This window comes from Perca flavescens, chromosome 13, assembly GCF_004354835.1.
Source record: "Perca flavescens isolate YP-PL-M2 chromosome 13, PFLA_1.0, whole genome shotgun sequence".
NCBI classification, from domain to species: domain Eukaryota; kingdom Metazoa; phylum Chordata; class Actinopteri; order Perciformes; family Percidae; genus Perca; species Perca flavescens.
In genome coordinates this window covers 10,480,356-10,506,086 of record NC_041343.1, presented here as the reverse complement: position 1 = coordinate 10,506,086, position 25,731 = coordinate 10,480,356, and the positions used below count along the sequence as shown (strand labels likewise).

Genomic DNA, 25,731 nt, shown 5'->3' with positions numbered 1-25,731 from the left:
TGTAGTGACAATATCAGGTGATAAATAGTGCTCTGAAATAAGTGTAACTGGATCACCTTTGTTACTTTTCCAATTCCAAATCCAGGATGCAAATCATTTAACAAAACTCCTCTTGCTGATAATGGGTTCCAAAAAAAAAACGTGAGAATATTTTTCATGCATAGCATGGATTTGAATTACTGTCTTTACCATGTGTTGACATGTGATGTTGTCCCTGTGGAGAAGGAAACCCACTAACAAAATAATTGTTATTATCCCAACATGTAGTGAAATGAAAGTAATACTCAGTTGGCTCAAGAGCCCCTATACTGATGAAGTAATGGAGGTTTAGAATGGAAACTATGCATTCACCGGCAATTTATTTCTCAGATGCAACAAGAATATAGGAAGTTTCCAGATTTTTCGTGAACGCACCATCCCTAGTATCACGTGTGTTGGGTGTCCTCTTTGGTTCACCATGTATCTATTATGCCCTCATATTTGGCTCTCAGGCAGAGTACAATGTGGGTGTGTTCTAATACCCATTATTTCTTACTAGTTAGTATACCAGAAAAATATTTAGTATGTCCCAATAATAGACCGTATAAAAACTGGTTCCAATACATAGTATGTCAAATGCAGTATGCCAATTATAGTACCATGATGTCCTACTGCATATGGTCGCTATTCTTACTTTTTGTAATTATTTGTTTAGTTTCTTGACACACATCATCACAGATGATTTTTCCACTTACAGAGGGCCGCTGAATGCAGCATCTATGCTGTGTACCAATGAGATTTGTGCTCAGCCTGAGAGACTAAACTCGGGGTAAATACAAATCAAAAATCAACGCTTCAGCAAGGTAGGCTTGGTTGCTATTAGCTAGCTACGCTAACGTTAGCTCCGTATCCGGTGTCTGCACTGTTGCTAACTCAGCCTCCATAGACATAGATAGATATATATATATATATATACTGCAAACTGCTTTCTAGAAGACAAGCTAGACTGCAAACTGCTGTCTAGCTTGATATGACTAAGAGCACGTGGCCAGCATGTTTGCTTGCTTCATATGGTGTCAATTTAATTGTCAACATTAGCTAGCAGTTGTGTGCGGGACGTGAAAGAAGAGAGAGCCTTGCCACTAACGTTACCCAGTAACGGTTACCACCAGCAACAGCGACGGATAACGTTTGGTGTTGCCACAGCTGCTTCCTGCTGCTAGCGCAAGTTCCTCGTCTGTCTCGTTCTCTTAATACATCCATGGTCTGTCTGCGGATGAGCTAGTCTGGCGATATAGCTAGCTTTTAAACACACCAGGGCGGTGGATTACATATCTACCTCTCAACCACGAGACGAACTACGAAAGGGAAATCTTGCAGTTCATGTTTCGCCAAGAAGTCAGTGTGACGTCTTTTATTCCATCTTGTTCGTATCTTTTCCAACACGAGAAGAGGAACATGTCCAGATATAACATATACAGCCTTTTAGACTGGATCTACGGCGGGGTGGACCCAAAGTTTGAAGGCAACGGGGGCCCCGAGTGTGCCGCGTTCATCGCGCCCCAGCAGCGCATTAGTGAAAGTCTGGTCATAGTCCTGATCTCTCTAGTGGAGGTTTGCGTTGCGCTGAGTAAAATAAACCTCTCCAAAGAGCTCAAAGTTGTCGGAAAGGGCTGCACGAGGGCTAAGGAGGACAGCCTGGGCAAGAACTTGTTGCTGGTTGCCCTTTGCATGACTTTTGGAGTGGAGGTTGGGTTCAAATTCGCGACCAAGACTGTGATATATCTGCTGAACCCTTGCCATGTCATGACCATGGTTCAGGTAAGGATGACTTGTGTTTTGTTAAGACTACGTGTATTTATTTCTGTGTGCACTCCCAAGATTGGTTGCTAACGGAAAAGCAACCGCCATGAAATGTATCGAAGGACATACCTGGATCATTCCCCCCCCTCCCTCCCTCCTCAAACAGACCGAGTGACAGTTGATTGAACGTTATTGATTTGTATTGCACGTCAGTTGACTTTTTTTATGTTAGTTGACTTCACTTTGGCACAACTTTCATCAACTAGCTACGTGTTGGTCTGACCTCACCCCTCTAACGTTACAGTAATGGTGAAACCCTGTGGTTGGTATTTTACAATCAGCGTAACCTACGTCCGTTTGGTAAACGTGCAGTTCAGTGTCCCAAATTATTTTCCAAAAACGGAGTGTCCCAAATGATGAGGGTCTTAAATGATGAGGGTCTCATTTGAGACAGGTTAGTTTATTATTTTCCCAAAACAGAGTGTCCCAAAGCTACCATCTGCGGGATTATGACTGAACGCCTAACCCTAACCCTAACCCTAACTAGGGCTGGGCAATATGGAGAAAATCAAATATCACAATATTTTTGACCAAATACCTCGATATTGATACCGCAACGATATTGTAGTGTTGACTATTGGTGCTTTCACAAAATATTTACACAATGAGAGTTTTGATAAATAATCATCAGTAATGTGGATAGAATGACTAAGTGGGTAAAGGCAAATAATAGAACAGTTACAACAGTCTGGTAAGTTCAGAAAATGACATCACTTTACTGTAATGCAGCCTTTAAAACCAGGAACAGACAACACTGATGCCATATTGCGATATCCAAAATCTAAGACAATATATAGTCTCATGTCACGATATCGATATAATATCAATATATTGCCCAGCTCTAACCCTGACCCTAACCCATCTTCCATAGGGAATTTGGGACACTAAACTGCACATACACCATTTTACATGTGGTGTAAATTGTACCCATAATCCCAGTAAGCAGGGCAATTAGTCCAGACAGAAAGTGCTGCTTTTAACTAAAACCTGTTGTCTCAAGTTCAGCCCTTGAGATATGCAACAAGAGCTGGGCGTCATCAGTTTTGAACGTATTGTTTGTGACTAGAAGAGGCATGTTATGAACAGCTGTGAAGCCACCTAGGAGCAGTCCAGTCTGAGCTGAATGTATATAACCGGACAGGAGGCTGGATGAGAGTCTCATTGATACAACATGGGAATCAAAGTGGGTGATGTCATTGTGTCGTATATCATTAAGTGTGAATCAGAGGTTTGCGGGTTCAAAACTACACAAAGGTTCTCTGTTCTTCTCACTGCTGCTTTGATAATAAACAGCACCTGCATGTTTCTCCCCCGCCCCCTGGTTGGCTGACCTTCGTGTGCATGATTGCACACCATGGGTCATGGCGACGGGTCACTGCCAACTGTGTTTTCAATGCATTTGTCATACACGTGAACTATGGAGAACAAGTAACAGTGATGCATCCTGATTTTTAGATTACAATGTGGTTGTGTCACACCTAGTGGACATTGACGAATGACTTGCTGTGATGAAGAATTGACTGATGGTAGCAAAATGTCCTTTGTGTATCCCGGACAAAGGTTAAGATAATCCACACAGTAAATATTCCTCATGTTTGATGACAGTTAAGTGTGATCAATTTAAAGAAAGGAAAACAGTAGGGTGTAAAAAGGATGAGGTGCACTGAAGTGAGGTGGAAGTTGCCATTTTCTTGTAACATTTCTATTTTACTTTTGGAACAGGATAACAGGAAGTTTGTTTCCATCAACGGGATGGCTCTGCAGGGATTGCCTCCAGGAGTTTATTTGTTGCAGGGAATAGGGCCAGGAGCTAGCTAGGAGATTTGACTGTGTACTATCAGAAAAATAGGTGGAACGTGAAGTGTGTTATGCTTCTCTTGCTTTATTGAAGGTGATGTTTGTGGGCTTGATGCGGTGCTGGAGATGGTCTGGAAGGAGATTTCATGTTTGTTGAATGTTTGACAGCTTAGTAGTGGTGAGTTTTCCCAGGAAGTTACTTTGGTCGACTGTAAATGTGTGCTTATATTGACTCATTTTATGGTCTGAGTCCACCCACCACATCTTCTTTACACATTTATGGATTTACAGTATATGGGTGTGGTACTTCCTTAATGGCTTTCTGACCCAGTGGAAGTCTAAGATCAAGTCATCTCATAAGGATTGCAAAGATGGCCTTCTTCCTTTCTCCTTTTTAGCTAACCCAGCAACTATGTGAAATGAGAGCGATAAGTCTCGAATTATGAGTACATTTTACGGGCTGAAAAAGCTCTTGTAAAGTTCCAGTGGGGCCTGCCTGGCGAGATGTGCCGAGTCACGTGTTGCTGTAGCTGAAGTTACCACAGTCCTTGAGTAATTAGCACCTGTGTGTTGAGAAAATAACCACTTGACTGTGTTGCTGTGCTGCAGCCTTATAGAGAGCCGAAGTCACGCACCTTCCGGTGGACCTTATGGGACCTTAATTCGGGAAATATATGAACGGTAGTGAACGGGGAGAGGCAAATTATTTTTTGATCCCGTTTGAATTGAGCCATGGATTACAAATATGATGTTCATCAATTTAAAAGATATTTTTTCAGCCGAAGAAAGTCTCAATTAGCCGTAGGTTTGTCATATGACCACTTAGTTTTGTGTGAAACCGCTCAGTGAACTACATCTCTCGTCTCACACAATTTATGTCACCTAGCTTGCTAGATGCTCAACTTGCTCACTAGCTAGCTAGCTTAGCTCTGTTCCACAACACATATAACATTATCTTACCTGATGTGTTTTATCCAGTGAAGTGTTTTCAGCAGATAAGCAAAAGAACAAGCAAGATCCTCTGCTCATTAGAGTAACGTTACATCCCCGGTACGATACACAGCGACATCGTAGCTTCAGCGGGACGTCATCCATGCAACGTTTAAGTGTGTAGTAGGCCTGCACAATAAATCGTTATAAAATCGATTCACCCTGTTCACGATTTAATTTTTAAATGACTTTGATTTAAAAAAAAAAAAAAAAAAAAAAAATAAATAATAAACATTTGGGCATTTTTGGCCTTTTTTTTTTTTTTTTGGTAGAACAGCTCTCACAACGTTCAGGGCTTCACCCTCAGCCAATGACAAAGCGCCTTTTAGTCATGTGTTTCACTCGTCGAGCGAGCACGGTAGTTTGGAAATAAACTAAATGCATATTGATGAAAACCCAGGTACAAGTGATGAGAATCAGCCAACCACTCAGTCTCAAACCAAACTCATTCCGAAAAAAGGCCCGCATTTGGTGGTGTGGAAGTATTTTGGACTCAAGCAAGACAACAAGGGTCAGTCCAATGTGATTTGCAGGTATGCTTTGCCCTCGTTGCAGCACCACAAGGTAACGCCACAAGACTTTACCAGCACCTCAAACATCACCACAAAGTGCAATATGATGAAGCCATATGGTTAAGGGCCATATTCAGTAGTGCGTTCAACTTCTATTTTTGGTAACCTACTTGAATGGCTAGTTTAATGTTAATTCTATAAAAGGCAAGCAGTTAAAAAGTGTGCTAAGAAATCATTCTGTTTTTGATACTGTACTTAAATTGGCAATTTACAAACTCCATTTCTCTAGAGACTGAAGCTGTAGCTGCAGCATGTTGATTGACATGTTTTAATTATGTAAAGACATGTTCAAGGAGTTCAGATAGAGCCTGTGTCAAGGCCATATTTAGTTCATTGTGTTATAGGTCACTATTGTTGGTAGCCTACTGTACTTAAATGGCCAGTATGTACTTTATTTTCTTTATTCATTGAAGCATCTATGTTAACAGGCTTGTGGTGATGCGCAATGTGCTATAGGTGCCAAAAAAAATCTGTTTGGTACTGCCAATTTGTGTTTGTCATGGTTCATGTGTGCAATAAACATTACACTTCATGAGAAAAAAATTGTGGCAGAGAATCGGGATATCAATTCTAAGCTAAAAAATCGTGATTCATATTTTTTCCCAAATCGTGCAGGCCTAGTGTATAGTCTTCGTACTTACGTATTTTCACAGTCTTGTACTTCAACAGTTTAACAACAAACCAAATCGGTTGAAAAATTATCTTTTAAATTGCCGAACATCATATTTGAAATGGCTCAATTCAAACGGGATCAAAAAATAATAATTATCTCTCCATTGACTCTCGTTCATATTTTTTCGAAAGATAGGTCCCGTTGGCCGGAAGGGCGTGACTTTGGCTCTCTATTGCTTGCCCCGCAGCGTCATTACAGTCCAGCAGTCAGCCCGTTTGCTAGAATGTTGTGGATTGTAACATTGTCATAGACTGCACACAAACACCAAAATAATTTTGGGAAACCTTTCTGTTTACTATAAATATATAAATATTGAGTCAACACTGCTGACCTGGCTAAATCTAGTTGTAATTAAACTATTTGTTGGTGAAACCTAATGCTTTGTATGCATAGAGTGGCTGTGTCTGTTGCCACTGAGATCACACAGATATCCAAAACGCCAGCAAGCCAGTATCACTCCACTGGGGGGTGAAGAGTTCAGTGTCTGATGACTGATGAGTTGATGCCTCACATCGGACAACACTGATGTCTGTTATGTTTTCCTCCACATGGAACAAGAGCAGCCACATTGCCCCACTGACAGACGTCCGACTGATTATTATAATAATAATAACTTTATTTACAGACTCAAGGTCCAAATATAAAAGTACACACAACATACCACAGACAGAAGGGTACACCCAAACACAAAAAACATACAGACACACTGTCCATCACATAGTACACAGAGGGAACATACAAAATATACATATACAGACACAATGTGCCAGTCTGGCTCAACGGATGTACATTGCTGGGATAAAACCCTTACTAGAGCTGGGCAATCTATCGATATTATATCGATATCGTGATATGAGACTAGATATCATCTTAGATTTTGAATATCGTGATATGACATAAGTGTTGTCTTTTCCTGGTTTTAAAGGCTGCATAACAGTAAAGTGATGTCATTTTCTGAACTTACCAGACTGTTGTAACTGTTCTAGTATTATTTATCAAAAATGTCATTGTGTAAATATTTTGTGAAAGCTGATTTTCTCCATATCGCCCAGCTCTACCCCTTACCCTTTATTGGGGAAACTGGTTTGTTGGAATGCTAGATGTGGCCCACAGGATGTTAACATGGGGTGCTAAGACCCCTTTTCTAAAGGTACAATACAACCAAAAGCCGGTGTCCCATGAAAGTGGTGTAACATGGCAATGCCAGGACTCCAGTAAGGAAACATAAATCTGATCTTCACATGCCAGGAATCGGATAGATAGATTAGATCGAGTTTCCTTTTAACACATGTTGATAGGTAAGCTCTTGCCAAACACAGAGCCCCCTTACCAAGTGAACTTTCTTCCCTTGCCAGGGGTCCAGTGTGACTGATCATATAAAATAATGATCGGTACTAACTAGGCTTATGATAAACACTGCTACAGGCTCAATGAAACAATAACTCATTCCACTTCAAAACAAGCCTCTGGCATTTCTGCAGCAGCTCAGAATGGGTTTAATAAGAGTTTAAAATACTGCTTGTTAGCACACTACAGCAACGAACATTAGCGGCTTTGTCTTCGCTTTATAGGTCGAGAGCTTGCCTGTAAATTGAAATGCCAGGCTGTTAACGAGCTGTGTGCAAAAAAAGAACGTTCAGTATCAACATAACTGACTACAGTATCAGGCATTATCTTTAAATATAGCCACATTTATCAGCTGTAGTAATAACACCTAGCAGAACACATTGTTGACTCAGTCATTCAGATTACGCTCAAAGCACTATACTGTATTACTTAATCACTACACTTGTAAAAAAGGAAGTATGGCTTTTCAGTAATGAAATCTGTCAATCTATAAGTAGGCCATTGATCTTTTCTTTTCAGTGGGTTTTCTTTCACAGCTTGAAAAAAACAGTATACAGTCACAGCTGTGCTTTTACTTTGAAATTGCTCTGCAGCAATGTGGAAAAAGTTTTCAATCAATTCAAGTAATTTTAATTTGCAGCGTACAAGTATATATTGTGAAGGTAGTAGGGGTGTCACAATTCTCCAAATCTTTTGATTCAATTCTTAATTAAAAAAAAAAAAATGTTAGCACTGAAAGTCCCAATAACAAGGGGGCACCTGAATGCACAATTAGGTCCAGTCAGAGCCCACACGCTTTACATCCGTTGTTTGTTTACATAACTCACGGGGGAAGGAAAGATGTTGTCACACCGGTGACTTCAGAGAAACAGGAAGAATTTCCAATTCTGTTGTGTCTCTAGCAGTGTTCATGGTGTCTCAAAAAGTGCAGTTACAGGTAAGCAGGTAAACCGGTAAGACAGGTAAACGTAACTGTGTTTTAAATGCCATATGATCGATACTGCTTTTGATTTCGATAATTCAAGTTTAAAGCTCATTTCGTCACATGCAAAATCGTGACACCATTAGAAAAGTAGCTGAAATTTTCTATAAAAAAACAACATTACTGACCATATCAAACCAAGTCACTTTTAACTGTGCATTTTCGTTCAAGTCTTTTATTGTTTGCCTTCCAATATCTTTCTGGAGGCTGAAATTGTGTAGGCCCGAGAGATTTCTTGGTTTGGAGACGATCATCATTTGGCATTATGCCTCAGCCTGCTGCACCTCCAGATACTTTTATGTTTCAGTTGTAAAATTAATGGAGAGAAACAACCATTGGAGGTAATTGTGTCTTTAATGCTGGAACAACACCGTCATGATAGTTTGACTCTAATAAATGTGATCATGCATGGATATAATCTGGGTCGGATTGTTTATTGGAGCTGCAGAGGCTTGTGTACAGTGATGAAGAATTTAGTTAGTGTGTTGTGTAGGAGTCATACCAAGTTTTCTTTTTTTTTTACATTTGTTTTATAATGTTTTAAGTCAACAAGTAACTATCCAGATATTTTGAATGACTTTATCATTTCCTTATTTCACTGTACATTAACTGAAGCTCTGTAGAGGTTGGTACTTGGCTTTGGAATGCATTTTTGTTGTTGTTTTTGTTTGTTTTTTTAATCAACCAAATGTCCATTTTTCATCTCTTATCACTAATCAACACTTGACAGACGTCAGGAAGTCACTTCCTGTCAACACTAAGTAGTCTAATGACAGTTAACCACACATCAAAAGTGATGACCAGGTGAGGGCTAGGGCTGTCAAAATAGGCCAAAAATAACATTTGAATATACCTTCTAAAAAACACACTGGTTTAAGTATATTCGAAAAATCTATTTTTGCTCATTGCTTGATTGACAGGTCGGTCATCAGTGCCTTTTGGTAACTTCTGAGCCCGGCGTTCCCCCTCCTATAAAACTCGGGCTCTGTTACTCCCGCTCTCTCCCTGCAGGCACCCCTCTGGTTATGTGACAGCGTTAGTTCCTCCTCTGTTCCCTTTTTGTTTATTTGATGCACTTTACAACAGTCCCACACCATTCTCCTCCTCTGCACTACTGACACCACATCCCATGCCTTTTGATGTTCTGTTCATCATTTGAAACTGTGTCTCCCACTTTGTCACAGCCTGAAGAGCTAGGTTGTGACACTATAAGAATAACGTAATAGCATTTGGGGGAAATAAAATAAAAATATATATATATATATATATATATATATATATGAAATTATTTCACAAATTGATGGTTAATTTATATATTTAACTAGGGCTGCTCCCTCTTAATTAGTCGACTAATCGGTCGTTTTGGTCTTAGTCAACTTAGATTTCTTTAGTCGATTAGTCATGTTTTATGCTTTTTTCATGCTGAATGACTTATTTCCAAGAAACGTACGAGCACATCTCTGGTAAAGTAGTGCTTTTGCATGAGTCTTTGCGGAGAAACTCAGATTTACAGATCTGTAGAATAAATCAACTAATCGATTAGTCAATACAATTGAATGAGTGTTAGTCGACTAAGCCCTATATTTAACACATTTGTTTATTTCATAGTGTATTTTTTATGTATTTAATATAGAACACTGGGTTTCCATATGAGAGAGCAGTATGTAATTGGTGTGATGTCCCTGACATGAGACTAAGTCTTTTAGTGGTTTACTGCAGGCGGCATAATCCCAAATACACACACAGTAAGTTACAATGGGAAAGCACACCTGTCACACTTTCTTTTTTTTTATTCATTAAAAGCTATTTTCATAGATTGTTTCATTCCTCTGAAAAAAAATCTGAATAACAAAGAAGAATCTATTACTCTGATTATTAATGAAAATACTTAATTAATCCTGTCCTGTGCTTAAAGTGTTTGTGTTTGTTACAGATGGTGTCTGCAAAACAAACTAGTTGTGTTCACTGTGCAGGTTGATAAGAGTTGATGGGTGTGGTGCCGATCAATCACTAAGACATATCCCCTGGCCAGTGGCTAGTTGTACAACAGATCTCAAGTAAATTGCTTTCTTGTAATTCTGTTTCCAGCCTTTGCCTTCCAGGCAGACCAACTCTTTCTTGTGTCAGATGGTGTTTCGAACCAATCCATGTTTGCAGTATCCTCCAGGCCCCAATAGCACGGTCACTGAGCATAGATGAGATGTATAACTGGAATGCGATGCACATTGTAATCTATGTTCTCGTTCAGATAGAAAGCCAGCATGTCGATATGAATGCAAATGAAGGAAATAGAAGCCACTGTTAAACTGGCTTCTCCTTGGTTCTCAATGCATGTTAAAGGTCCCATGACATGGTGCTCTTTGGATGCTTTTATATAGGCCTTAGTGGTCTCCTAATACTGTATCTGAAGTCTCTTAACTGTAATTCAGCCTTGGTGCAGATTTATAGCCACTAGACCCAGTCCCACAATGAGCTTTCCTTAGGATGTCTTCCATTTCTGTGTCTGTAGCTATTGATGTAATGTAGCAATGTCTCTAACTTTATTGATTTGATACTACACTCACTGCATATTGTCATTTAATTTTTTAGTAATGTCCAGAAAGAACAGTGAACCACTAACTGTGTTTCTATGTTAAATCTGCCTTACAAAGCAAAAAAAAATGCAATTAGTCTTTCGCCCCTATACCCAGGTCGGACGACCGATTTGCACGTTAAACTACATACGACATTCGCCAATGGTAATATGTACATAATTACAAACAAAGCAGGAAAACAATAAGTTAATGACTTGAAAAACTGCCACTTTGCTCATTTGCAAGTCATGATGTCTCTCTCTCTCATGGGCGGGCCAAATCGTCGGGGCAGGCAAAGCAGAGAAAGGGGAGGTAACCTTGCTCCTTATGACCTCATAAGCAGGAGATTCCAGATTGGCCCATCTGAGCTTTCATTTTCTCAAAGGTAGAGCAGGATACCCAGAGCTCGGTTTACACCTATCACCATTTCTAGCCACTGGGGGACCATAGGCAGGCTGGGGGAACGCATATTAATGTAAATAATTTGTGATTCTGCTGTGAATGTAACCTGGACTCATATGGTCAAGGTTTGAATTTGTAACACAAGTTCAAAAAGCCGTACCAAAGCACCTCGGTCCAGGATTTATACACGTCCATTGATTCTTTTTCTTCTTCCTGTTCCATGAGCAATGAGTTGTAGATTGTTTTAATCGACAGACCTGTTTGAAATCAGGCAATAAAATACATTAATGCCAACACCTGGCAGCCATTGTAATGCTTTCAAATCTACCGTAATTGTTTGACCATCCTCCTGGGTCCCATCTGAACTCTGCATTTTGTTTTTCTTATTAGAAGCAAGAAGCACTTTACATTTGCCTGTGGGGTGCTCTGTTCAAAGCTCCTGCTCTTATTATATTAACAAAAACGTGTTAAAGCAATTTGTTAATTTTTCTTTTCCTACAGCACTGAACGCTGGGAGCTGTTGAAGCATTCAAGCTGTTCCATAATGACCTGAGTTTGATGCAATAATGTGGATTCTTATCTCTCTCTGTGCTTTCCTCAACAGATCTTCCTGCTGGCCTGCCCGCCATGTAAAACAGCAATGGTTGTATTTAGGTGAGTAGTTTCACCCCTGGCTCATGTCTGTCTTTGGTGGTCTATAGTGCTAATTAGGGCTGGACAGTAATTAAATATGATAATTTATCATCTTTCAATGGAATCATATCATGATTAAATTGTATATCGAGATATCGTGACATACAATTACATTGTCTACATTGATAACAAGCACATACTAACTCAATTCATACTAACTAAGGCAAATTTGTTTTAACATCACACTATTTTTGTGCATGCATGTAAACTTGTCAGTATATAGCTGGAAAAAAATATAAATTTGTCCTTACAATTTCACTTGAAACTGTGTACCACATTATTGATCAATTATCTGAAATCTCATTGGAAAAAATATTTTGGATTTGTCAACCTTAAAATATTGTCACAATATCTATCGATGTATTTAGTCAAGAATATAGGGATGGGAATCTCTTGGCACCTCACGATTCGATTCAGAGGCCAACAATTCGATTCTAAACCGATTATCGATGCATCTCGATGCAACAATTTTTTTTTAATGTAAATTTCCATGCGTGATTTTTAATAATATACATATAAATCTGAGTTTGCTAATCACTTCCTAGACAAAGCTTAGATTTTGACATATATTTGTCACACACAAGTTTAATGAAATGTTTTGTCTACTGAGGTTTTTGTTTTGTAGTCATTCCATGCATTCCACTTGTTGTTAAATTGCAATGTGCATTATGTCGGCAGGATTATTTAAAAGGCAACCGCGACTATTGTGCGTCTGCCCTATTTCTGATAAAGTGGCGGAAGAAATGTTGCCATGGCGCACCGCCACAATGAAATCAACATAGAGGAAACACTGCCTACATTCACCACTTCTAACCAGAGGCAGAATATAATGTAATCTCAGAGATTATTCCTTCACAGCGCTGTGTAATACGAAAATCTCAGAGCTGAACCGGGCAGATACAGCACTTTTCATCAGACTCACCCCGGGTTAATAAGTCTACTGCTAACTTACAACACTAATAACATTACCATAGGCAAAATACCCCTGCATCCACAGGTATTCATTCTAGCATCTTTTTGGGCCCTCCTCACATGAGGGCTCTGGGTACTCAGTCCCCTTTTTTCCCCCAGTGCGACACTCCTGCATAACGGGCCAGGTGGGTAGCGCACTGCCATGAGTCCATGAGGCTAATATCTGATTACGCCACATTTTCATTGTGATATTTTGTGATTACATTCTGAATCTGCAACGTTCTCTGTCAGCTGAATCAGTACGTCATTAGTAGGGTATACAGAGGAGTTGCATATTAAGTGGTTCGGGGTCCTTCTGTAAGTAAATTTGGTAATTTTTACAATTTGGTTTTGATGAATTCTACAAGCAGCAATACATCAGGCCAAGCAATCGGCCCGTTCCAGACAGGCACATTTTCAACGAGCACTGTACTAGTTGGGGTTTATAGTCTTCTCTACCCCAACAACTGCTCTGCTCTGCGCAGTTAATTATTCAGGAGAAAAGGACTGCTTTTGCCAGTGGAAACACAGAGTTGGATTTACTCCGAAATAAATACAAGCAGGGTCACTTTCTGTTGCCTCAGCCCATGGGAGTCACATAGTGAGCAGCTGCAGTGAGTGGTAGCAGTTTAGTCAAGACACTGTAGCCGTGTCTTACCTATAATGACCTTAAAGTAGCCAACAAAAAGTACAATTGTGAGTTTGAGAAGCTTAACACTTTCCAACAAGTTTCTTGTCTTTGGAAAACAAAATACTTAAAGTAAGTCAGTCACTTCAGATAAGAAATATTTTCCCATCAGGCCAAGATTTCTCAAAGAAGTTAATATAATACTGGATGAACTTACTGGACATTTCACGGGTATTTCCCACGAGAAAAGCTTTTATGATTTCTGTCCTGTTTCAGGAGATTGACAGTTGTAATTTGTGTAAACGTGGCATTTTATCTGCACCAGGAAAAATAAAAAAAGTCAAGTGAAACTGCACAGTTTTCGAAACATAAACACTGTCAATACCTGAGGGGATGGCATGAAAAACAATTACCATTGATTTAAAAAAGGAATGCTTAAAGTAATCCTGTTGACTGATGAAGATTTCAGTCCTGGTTGATTTGGCCACACCTGTGGTTAGCATAGCAACAGCAAAGTGCGGTTTAATACTATTACTTAGCCTGACAAGCCAGACCCACATCCAGATGTTGGGTCTGGGAACTCACCATTGACGGAGCTCGATCCGAGGGGCGGGATAAACGGTTGTCTTTCAAATTCCCTCTGCACGTAATAGGATAGCGCTACAACCAGGCAGAGCAACGGAGAAGGTAGCAAAGCTAGTTGATAGATTAAACTTTTGCCGTATCCGGTCAACACATCTTCCTTTTTTAAGAATGATTTCTGTGCCGTTCTTTGTTCTTTTATCAAAGAAAAGCTGAACTCCAAGTCTTCCAGAAGTCCGCTGTTCCCAGCAGCAGCAGCCATAAGCCCCGCCCACCAACTCTATACACAATGTGATTGGCCTGACCAAAATTTGGTTTTTGCAGCTTGAAAGTCAACGGAGAGTGCCTAGACCCCCCCTGGCTGCCAAATAAATTTGCTGCCACTAGGGGGAGTCTAGATTTCTAGGCTAACTATTACTATCATTGCGTGAGCAACTGCGTTTTCTTAACAACAGCAGGGCACAGTAAAAGGAGTTGGTTTCCTTGCTGAGAAGTTGGAGGTTTTCAACCTGTCACCCCCAGTTCTCCATCTTAACTGCTGCTCCCTGCAATATATAACAGAATAACAGAAAATTTAAATTTGATGAAGAAATTAATTGCTGTGACAAATTGTATTTCCTGTGACTGCTTCGCAACAGAAGCACCAGTTGACGTTTAATGTGAAGCAGCAGCAGTTTGCATTAGCAGTAACTTAATACTGCTGTAATGCAGCGTCAGGAAAGTAAATGAATGTATGAGAACCATTTAAATTAGGGCTGTTTTGATTTTAAATCAAATCATGACCTTAAAATCAAAAGTGAAATTGAATCGTGGACTTCATGACAACCCTAATTTGAATTAATTGCTGGATTGGCGGACCCTGCCAGTAACAATTAAAACTACTTGTAATTACCTTGAACGGCTATTCCAGAAAAAACTATTTTTTTTCTATAAAAAGCAAAGGCATCAAAACCCCAATGTTTTTAATGGGGATACTTTTTTGGGGGGAATTAAAGCTCGGCAAAAATATCTGTAAATTTGACTGACTTTAAAGGTCCCATGGCATGAAAATTTCACTTTGAGGTTTTTTAACATTAATATGAATTCCCCCAGCCTGCCTATGGTCCCCCAGTGGCTAGAAATGGTGATAGGTGTAAACCGAGCCCTGGGTATCCTGCTCTGCCTTTGAGAAAATGAAAACTCAGATGGGCTGATCTGGAATCTTCTCCTTATGAGGTTATAAGGAGCAAGGTTACCTCCCCTTTCTCTGCTTTGCCCACCCAGAGAATTTGGCCCACCCATGAGAGAGAGACATCATGGCTTTCAAATGAGCAAAGTGGCAGTTGGTCAAGGCCACACCCCCACCCTCCACCTTGCCCCCCCCCCTCTCTCCTCGTCAATAGCATTTAAAGCTACAGACACAGAAATGGCACATACTAAGGAAAGCTCATTGTGGGACTGGCTCTAGTGGCTGTAATTCTGCACCATGGCTGAATTTCGGGAAAGAGACTTCAGATTAGGGCTGGGCGATATATCGATATTAAAAATATATTGATATATTTTTAAATGAGATATGGAATTAGACCATATCGCATATATCGATATAGTTCAAATGTGATCCTTGCTCCCATAGATATATACACATATATCGCCTTGAGGTTCTAAACATACGTCAAAACCGCCGCCATCTTGGAACAGGGGTCCGAAGCATTCAGATCAACGCTAAAGATGCCGGACTTTTGTACTGCTTAATTATGTTCGATAGAGGAAATGAAAAGAACAAACAGCAATGAATAACATTTAACAGGTGACAATGTGTTTTATGATTATGTATGCCGCCTTCGACCAGCAACCTGAGCTCCGGCGGCAGCGGGAGGCGGAGAGCTCCGTGGCCGGCCGCAGCGTCTCTTCCCCCGGGTAAAAACACAGCTTTGCCTCGCTGCTGCGCCGGTCCCCGCTGATCCAGATCGGACCAGCCAAAGACAGAGTGGTGATCGGTAGGATCTTACACGTAGTCCAGGACGACCTGTATGTCGATATCGGCGGAAAGTTCCAATAAGTTTGCCGGCGGCAGGCGGACGGAGAGAAGCTACAGCGGGGCAGCAGAGACCGTCTGCGGCTGCAGGATCTGGAGCTCACTGCCCGTTAAAATGACATGTAACGCATAAATACATACAGAAATAAATAGTGGAGGAATGAGCCTGGACATTTCAGTCTGTTTTAAACTTCACCTTGAAGCAGAAACTCTTAGTTCAGAAGGGTGAAGTTTCCGTTTGGACTCGGAACTTGGAACCGATCATAATAAATATTCTTTGTATTAACACATTAATTAGTTTCTTTGTTTTGTAGTCGATAGTTCATCTTTTAGTTTACTTAAGTGGAAGCAGTATCAAGTGGAAGAATGGGACTATAAACCTAGGCTTACAGGCATGAGGCATTACATTTTGAACAAAGTAGATTATATTAATATCAAAAGCTTAATTGACCTTTGGAACGAATCACAAATATGGAGCTTTGATTTCAAAAAAGGTACTCCTGTTATACAGTATTTAGGTTTACATTTTATTGTTATTTGAACAGCTGAGCATTTAATCATGAACCAGGTGAAGAAACCGGTTTATTATTTATTTGATTTTGCAACTGTCTCTATGAAACTACTTGTGACATGTCATATTTGATTTTGGCTTTGACTGAACATTTGCTCTCACTTTGCGGAAAAAAATATCGGGATATATATCGTTTTTCACTTGAAAAGTGAAGGCACTTTAAACTTTATGAGCCTGTGTCGATAGCCAAGAGAAGAAGTATGGACTTGTTGTAGAATAGGCTTCCAATCATCCTCTGAGAATTAAACTTCTAAGTTATTTTCCCAATGGGACTTTATTATATCAAGGGAAGGGCAATTATGGGGGAATTATGAATAACTAACTCCCTATAAACGGAGACATTTACACACATTTACAAAAGTAGTAATAATCATTATAGTGTAACAATTAATATTTAGTCAAGGTAAATGCCTATTTTCCACATCATGACTGTTTAGATTGACAGACTTGACTTCAACATACCAAATTATTAAGTATAATTTTATAAATAAAATTTCACACACACACACACACACACACACACACACACAAACTGGGCAACGGTTGCTAATGATCAATAAATGTGGTGAATTTGAATGAAGCGGACTGTTTTTCCTAGAAGGTCCGGAGGCCCTCAGAGTGACAGCTGGGCTCACTTGAACTGACATTCCTACAGCACTGCTGTTTTCCCAATGACCTTGGCTGTCACAACAGTTATTTTAGCTCATTTGACAAAGAGAGCAGTCAGATAAGATGGACGGAGGCCCACACTTTGACACATAAGCTCCTGGGCTTTTGTATAGGGCTGGGACAATATTCTTTTGTCCCGATTCGTTGACATGATACTTGGGTGCTGATTCGATTTCTGTTGCGATTTTCATTTATTGTGATTCCATAGTATTGAGTATTGCGATTTTCTCTTCCTTCTTTAACCGAGACAAAAGTTGAATAATACACTTCTAGAGACCGTATATCATTTTCTAAAAAAGAACGCGCATCACTTGTCAGTCTGACATTTATTTCATTTGTAAAGAAGTACATAACCTGCATTTGATTGCATTTTCTGCTTTCGGTCTGTTTTGCTGGAACGTTATTCACAGAAAATATTTAGGTGAATCATTGGTTTAAAAAAAAAATCACGACACATAGGCGTATCGATTTGTTTTTTCACCACTAGTATATGGTGGTTTTTAGAAGAATTGTTGGTTAAAAGAAATGTGCAGAAGTGAACTGAACAAGCATCACACTCCCTCTGTCTGCAGGAGCAGACAGGCTGTGTACTGTATGCTGAATGGTGAGTGAGATGGAAGCAGCTGAAGAATGTGTCTTGCTTACTAAAGCCTTGATTATATCTTAATTTATACTAATTACGAATGAATAGCTAGAGTTGCTGATTTCTCAGAATCATTGGAAAGACTTTAGTGGGATTTCTTAATGGATGATAGAATTGTCAAGTCTCTACAACATCACTGTACACGTAGAAAGGTTCTAATTGCCCGAAACGTCAGTGACCTGACTGCTCCCAATGAACACTCCCACTAGGATCTGACCCTGCCCAAGAATGAGAGACAGCTGCTGCTAACAACATTGGGGAGCGCTCTGAATGGCTTTCAGCACCACAGAACATAATCTACACTGTCCTCCGCCTGTTCCTCTGTGCTTATATCAGCAATAAATCAAAACTAATATGTCGAAAATGCAATGATGCGTGCAATGTCAAAATGATTGTTCCTGGGAGTCTGGGGCAGATGTGACGGAAGATGTGAGGTATATCAGACCTTTTTAAAATTTCAGTGTTATAATTACCGGCTCATTGTTTTTCCCGGTGTGTTTTCAGGCTGCAGGTCCACATGCTGAACGGTGCATTACTGGCTTTAATGTTCCCTGTAGTCAACACTAGACTGGTAAGTACCCAGTACTGGGAAATCTTCATCAAAGCCTTGATCTCATTCACAAAGGCGTCTGCTCTCATCTTCTGTCTCTGAGGTTAGAAGATGTTCATAATCAATATATTCAATATATTAAATTTTTTAGGACAACCCAAAAGCAAAGCAAGTTTTTGTCCCTTAGCTTTGATATGTTTAGGATGACGACTTTGTGAAAATGTCTCTCCTCCTCAAAAATGTGATGTTTTCATGAATGATTAAATAAATGTAGTTCCTCTACTAGAGCCTGAATCTGAAGAATAATATTCCATCACGCAGAAGAAACAAAATGTCGGACTCGAGTGGCAGAAAGTATGAATTGATGATGGAAATCTGCTGTTTTTAGGGAAAGAAATCTGAGGGAATCGGTTCAGATCCGGCACAACTTCATGCTTAAAAGGCTTTTGCTAACAGCTGCAGACAAGGACCGGATGCAGTATATACACTACACTAACTTCAAATTATTTTTGCCAAATGAAATAAGGTTTTGACAGTTTAAACATCCAATTCCAACATGAGCCAGGTGAAGACCAAATGCTCCTACTGCATTAAACTAACTAACTACTGCAGTAAAGCAAAGGTTTTCTCGTGTAAATCTATGTCCCCTATTAGATAAAGAACTTGTTTTCAATAAGGGAAGTATGCGCTTACAGAAATGTCGAGGTGCGTAATGGTGGGACATGATGTCATTAATCAGCTTGCCTTTCAAAATAGTTTTCACAGCAGATCTACCAAACAGAAGTGTGAGGAAAGAACACTGATCAGTTTTAACATTCTCAACTGAAAAGGCATCATGGTCTCTGGTAAAAAACTATTCACTGTACATTATATGTATACAAAATGTAAAAAAGTAGCGGTACACAATATTTAGATTAAACACTTATTGCTGACCTGATTGGGGACAAAAAAAATATACTACTCATAATAACTTTCTCCGGTCATTTTTTTTTTCCATCAAAAAGACCGAGGTATTGCTAAAGTAGCCCGTTGTCTTTGTATTTTTGTTGTTGTCATTTTCTTCCGAGGCTGAGATTCTGATCCGCGGTTAGCTTTGATTCTCTGTTGTCGTGTTTTCACGCCCCCTAATAACTCAATTTCACTAGCAGTAGAATAAGGAATAAACATCCCTGTCTTCACCTCTCTCAATCGTTTCTTCTGTTGGAGTATTGCTTTCCAGCCGAGCCCGCAGCTCATGCGCACAGAGCACAGTTCAGACTACAGCCGGCTGCGGTTATTAATGCTTCTCTTACACACTACATCAGAGCACTGCGCACACAGAGGGCAGGAAGTCTGACACTGGTTTTTATGTTCACAAGTTACAGACTATCTACAAATATATCATTTCCCAAATGCTCAGATACTTCTTCTTTACCTCATCATCAAAAAAAAAAAAAAAAAAAAAATGCTACAGGGGGCTAAAAATGAAATGTCTGCCTGATGTGGCTTGTTAAGAATTGAGATGGTTTATTCTCTCCTCAGCTACCGTTTGAGAAGGAGATCTACTACATCCAGCACTCCATGCTGTACCTGGTGCCTCTCTACCTTTTCAGGAAAGGAGGTAGGTGTTGATCTTTCGTAATCACAGCCATGTACTCTCCGTTCACATTGACACCCACCTTGAAATACCTTTCATGTGCCAACCATGCAAGGCTATAATGACCTGAGCTTTTTATCCTTGGGTGGATTCCCTTTTCGTCGATGATGTTTGAGTTGCCGTACAGTAGATACCTGCTTTTGTCTTTGTCTGTTTAACCATGGTGTCGATTACTGCTCATGTCGGCTGCACAGTTATCGGTTTGTTTTTTTAAGCAAATACCTTTTTGCTTTTGCTTGTGACAACACGAAGGCATGTCTGCACAAATTGGCAACCACATTCTGCAGATGTGGACATGCACGTACAGGGTCTCCTGTACGTGCATGAAGACAGAAGGTGTACTGTGCAGCTCCCAGGTGCAAATTATATAGAAAAGTGTAAATGTGAGGCAGGAAATTGGTGGAAAAGAAACCACTCCAATTCCAATAACTGGTTACATCCACAACGTTTGGAGCTTTCCAAAACGTAGATCTCATTCGAAGTCAGGTAAATGTCAGATAGATATATCCGAGGCCTCGCACAGTAATCCTACCTTCTGCACGAAGGGCCTCGTTGTGCATTAGTAACGTCACACTGGAGTCGCACAAAAGGAAGTATTCATTGTTCTAGTTAAACTGACATAATCAGTACACATTTTAATATCTTCCCCTGGTAGTACTGGTAGCGAATGCCAGCAGTGGTGAAACTGGAAAAGCCAGTTTGACACCACATCCTGGTCCTGGCTGTACTGTGGTTGCAGGGTGTTCTATCTGTTGGCTCGACTGCCAGGTTGTAAATGCTCCAACGCAGGGAAGCGAATGGGTTGGGTGGCCAGATAAAACTTTGATCAATCCCGAGGGGAAATTGCTCAGCCACGAGGTTTTACGAGTGTTTCTTTTTCGCAGGTGTGTACAAGCCTGAGCCTCTGGGGGACATGTGGTGGGCGCTGCTCTCCAACGGCATCCTGTTCCTCTACCACTTCCTCTTCTTGCAGGTCCTTGGCCTGGTAAGATGGAGCCCTCTGCTGGTCATTACATCATACTTCACTGGGCAACGTACACGATTGACCACACCATCGCTTGTGCCACTGGTTTCATTTACAGGGAGAATGAGAAGTCATTTTCTTCAGACAAAGACATCTGTTCAACAGGAACACATTTACATAAACATCCATACAATTTTGCTTAAAAAAAAATGATGTAGGCTTAAATATGAAAAAAAAATATATATATATGAAAAAGTGGTGTTGAAAGTCACAACTTGTGCTTATTACACACCCCTCTCACAATTCAGGCTGCAACTTGTGATTATTTTCTCGATTAATCGACTAGTTGTTTGGACTATATAATGGCAGAAATTGGTGAAAAGGGTGATCAGTCGATCCGCACATCTTGTTTTGTCCAAAACTGAAAGAGAGGAGTGAAGACACTAATAAACATTCACATTAAAGAGGCTGGAATCATCCTTGAAAGTTTGTGAATTTGGGGGAGGAGGGAATCAAGGCCTTAAAATAATTGTTAATCACAAACAAAAAGAAAATAGAAATAAATAGACATGGTGACCCAAATTTATTTATTTTTGTGCAATTATATGTGGTCTGTTTAAAAATATTTTCGTCAGATTTGGAGAGACTCTAGTCATCCTCATCCCGCTCCCCATTTCCGGGTCATTTGAGGCCGACTGCCGGCACTGCCCGCCCCGCCAATTATACGTGTCAAATCAGCCAAAATGAAGGCCGACGGCCCCTCGAGTCACCGACCTCGCCAGACTGTCCGACGGCCGATTATCGGCTCGGTGTGTAGTAGGCTTTATTTGGGCCTGTAAAGTCCTTAAAGAGTCGTTGAATTTGATGTTTAAGAAGGTGTTTAATATATTTAGTCCTTTTACTGAAATGCATCCATGTTTAAACATTCGTAGATAAGTCAGTTTTCCTGTGTTTTGCTTCTTTATTCTCATGAATTATTTTTCTTTTTTTTTTTGTTAATATAATTCAAAGTCTCATTTCTGCAGCTGGTTATGTCAAAAATAATATCCTGTTCGGAGACATTTGCAATTATTTTGTGCACTCACTGTACATTGAAAATAGAGGCAGCAGCACGAGTGAGTCATGTTGAGTAGAATACCAATTAGAAGTATAATTCAGATTTAGTTTGAAAGAGCTTTTTGAGGTTGGGGGGGGGTGGGAGATGAGACGACCAAATCATGTCTGCCTGATTGCAAAATTGTGTGTGGTAGAACACAGACAGATCTAAACTGCCATGACAGCAAAGCCACTGCACTGGTTTGCATAATGTTCCAAGGAGTGTTGGGATTTTTTTCCCACCCTCCTGCAGGTTATTAAACAATATTTATTAGCTCTCTCTGCCTCCTGTTGGTTAGACTAACAAATATATGGGCACAAAATATTGGACAGGATATAAGAAAACATTTGTATAGTAGTTTCACTACGCGTACAGCCATTCATCCACTCCTCTACACAGTAATAATAATTTCTTGTAATCTAGAAGGTAGTGATGAGCCAAACAATGTATTTTCAGATGGAAGAAGTTTCCATGGGCTATGCCTCCTGTACAATAGTTTTTCAATTCAATGTTAGGAGTGATCGCAGTAATTGTATAACATGTATGGTCTACTTGTATATGGTTATGGAGTAACTAATAAATCTTGATTGGTTCAATTATATTATGTAGTATGGTGTTAGGTATCTCATAGGTTTCTCATTGGTGAGTGTGCAACGGTGGAGCGTATATTGGCGGTGGGCCAAATAAAAAAACTCTTAAAATCTATAGAAGTCTGAATACGGTTTAGATGGTAACAAATGCAAGCATCAGTAATAAAATGGAAGTTAATCATTCAGCAGTCAAAGCGCTCTACGCTGTCAAATACCGAGCCGTGGAGGATTTACAGGCCGTGAACTCATCCCTCAGTCAATTTAGTGATAGTGGGAGCAGAAATGAATGATTATAAAGACATGTACAGTGAAGTCAACCATGCCATTTGCCAAAACCTCATTATTCAACTGGGTAGTACTTAATATTCTGATTGCTATTAGCATCATATTTAGGACTGACTCAGCCCGTCTGTCTCCATCCCCCCCCCTCTCCCCCTTTCCCCCTTCCCAGGCAACTGAGGTCAACCTGAACAACATGCTGTGCCCGGCCGTGTCCGATCCCTTTTACGGGCCTTGGTACCGGGTGTGGGCGACGGGCCACCAGACCCTGCTGACCCTCGCGCACGGGAAGGTCCTCACACTCCTCTCGCAACACACGGGCTCCGTGTGCAGGTGGCTGCCGGACACGCTTCGACTGCGCAGCAAGAAGGTGGACTGAATGTCCACGGGGAAGCACACAGACCTAGCCTTTCATTCCAATCGCTGCTTTACATGGGATTTTTTTGTTTTGTTTTCAAAATCCACATTTTAAAGCATCTTTTAAGACTTACCATCCGATTTACTGAAACAAGCGAGCATTTCAGGGCCAGTGAATCAACGTGTCATTATTTTAGTGTTGTAGTTGGCTTGCATACATACTCGCATGTACAAACATAATAGGCATTTTAAGGCTGGTAGTTAGCCTTGTGGAGTTGGGCCGACTTAGCCTTTTTTTCTTTTCTTTTCTTTTTCCTTTTTGGAATACAGTTCCCAGGAACGTGTAAGTGGATTTGTGAGGAGATTTCTCAAGCTGCCTTTTCGTAAATGTAAAGTTTTAAGGACATGGGAGTCATGTCAATACTGATCTTTCAGGTCATTACGTAGTAGTTATGCAAGGTCATAATATTAGTGGCTAAAGCGGCCATTTTGTTTGTCTGTGCTGTTTCGAAACAGATTGTGAATGTCAGCTGTTGTAAAAGGCATTGCTTGTTTAATAGTCGATTTCAGTTTGTCATGTATGATCACTTTTCAGTGTTGTCACGACTGAAAATGGAAAAGTTATTGATGGCGTCCCTCTGTTCCCACTTTACTACACACATGTACAGGGTATGAACGCGTTATTAGCAGCCTCATTTGCGTTTCTGTCTCCAGCCCGTTCAGATCATTCCAGTTGTGATAATCAGGGGACATGGGGGACGAATAGCGTGCTGAGATTCACAGTGATGGATGAGGATTTATGGATGGATACACTGGGGTGGTGTTATTACCTCTGCCTAGGAGGTTATGTTTTTGTCTGTTATTTTGTTTTGATATTGGACCATATTAAATAGGGTATAAACTTCAGCGTGTCGTTGGAATGAATGTGATGTTTGTCGAGAGAGAAGATCTTGACCAAATATGTATCTCGGCTGGACTCCCGCACCATGACACTTGCTTGATTCTCAAGTTAATCTTACAAGGCATTCTGGGGTTACTTACTGGCAACCCTGTCGAAAGAAAGAAGTCGGAATATGGTATATATCATATCAAGTGCTAGGGGTGTGTGTATTACTGTAGCATATACGTACTGTACTTCACTGTAAAGAAGGGATGAGACAAACTTTTGTATTTCTGTGGGTTTGAGTGTATGTGCTGTATTGACAATAAAAGTGCTTTCAGTTGACCAAAGTTAGCATTTCTTTATTTTCGAACCATGATCTGGATGTATTTTTAAAACACTTACCATACTATATAACACTTTTTTTTTGTACAGATGAAACAAACAAGATATAACATGTTAATTTCTGAGCTTTATCAGTGCTTGTACAGTAGAATGATTTTGGTACCTTTGGACAGAGCCAAGCTAGCTTTAGTCTTTATGCTAAGCTAACTGGCCACTGGCTCCAGCTTTATATTCACCAAACAGATATGATTGGTATTAATTTCCTCATCAGAGTCTTGGCAAGAAAGCGAATAAGCTTATTTCCCAAATCTATAGGTACTCTCAGCTCAGCACACCACTTAACTATAATGAAGCCAAGATGCTGCCTGACTCAAAAAACGTTTTGCTTTTGTAATAAATGTCTGGGCGCATTGTCCTCCGTCTCTGCAGCCTGATGAGGTTTCTAGTGTACAAAATGCAGCGAGCTGCACTCGTGACTCTTTCCAGGACAATCCCTGGCCCTGTGTACTAAAGGCTGCGTCAATTTCTGTCGTGACAGGTAACAGAAAAACAACGGTGAAGCCGCTAAGAAACAAGAAGCCCTCAACTGCAAACGTATCCATTCCTTGTCAGCCACAGCCCGACCCAAACACGGCGGATAATGCTAATTAACACTAGCATTATTAAACGTCAGGTCTTTGGCAGGAAAATCAGTTTTAATCAGTGATTTTGTTATATAGGACAATCTTGATTTTTATGTTTTTGTACTGAAACTACCGTTCACATCTAGTCAGCTCCTTTTTTATCAGTGAGACTAAAGTGAATAAGAAAGGAGGTGGAGTTGCCATTTTGTTTAATGACTCACTCCAATGCAAGCAGATATCTTATGGAAATGTTGCTTCTTTTGAATATGGGGCTCTTCCGCTGAGTTCCTCCTCTCGAGCTATGTTGCTACATATCTACAGGCCATGCTACTGCCGGTTTATAAAGCACTGAATGGTTCGGGGCCAAAATACATTTCGGATCTGCTGCTACTCAATGAACCATCCAGACCTCAGGTCAACCGGGACAGCGCTGCTTCCTGTCCCCAGAGTCTGAATTAAACATTGATGGAGACGCGGTGTTC

General features: G+C 40.3%; 1 protein-coding gene across 2 annotated transcripts; it reads left to right on the top strand.

Annotated features, from left to right (window-relative positions):
- Positions 1-807: 807 nt before the first annotated feature.
- tmem164 (transmembrane protein 164) lies at positions 808-24,631 on the top strand. 2 transcript variants are annotated; one of them, XM_028595825.1, is made up of 6 exons: positions 808-842; positions 11,783-11,832; positions 18,434-18,500; positions 20,001-20,079; positions 21,000-21,100; positions 23,217-24,631. In XM_028595825.1, the coding sequence occupies exons 2-6, from the start codon at positions 11,819-11,821 to the stop codon at positions 23,421-23,423; spliced, it is 468 nt and encodes a 155-aa protein (XP_028451626.1). In that variant the 5' UTR covers positions 808-842; positions 11,783-11,818; the 3' UTR covers positions 23,424-24,631. The 2 variants fall into 2 exon arrangements, with proteins under 2 accessions (XP_028451626.1, XP_028451624.1); XM_028595823.1 differs by lacking the exon at positions 808-842 and adding an exon at positions 849-1,800.
- Positions 24,632-25,731: the final 1,100 nt, after the last annotated feature.

Bases quoted from the DNA above. Each gene is read 5' to 3' on its own strand.
- tmem164 (XM_028595823.1), top strand. From the start codon at position 1,363: ATGTTTCGCCAAGAAGTCAGTGTGACGTCTTTTATTCCATCTTGTTCG. The intron at 11,833-18,433 runs GTGAGTAGTTTC...GTGTGTTTTCAG, and splicing joins ACAGCAATGGTTGTATTTAG to GCTGCAGGTCCACATGCTGA. The intron at 18,501-20,000 runs GTAAGTACCCAG...TTCTCTCCTCAG, and splicing joins CTGTAGTCAACACTAGACTG to CTACCGTTTGAGAAGGAGAT.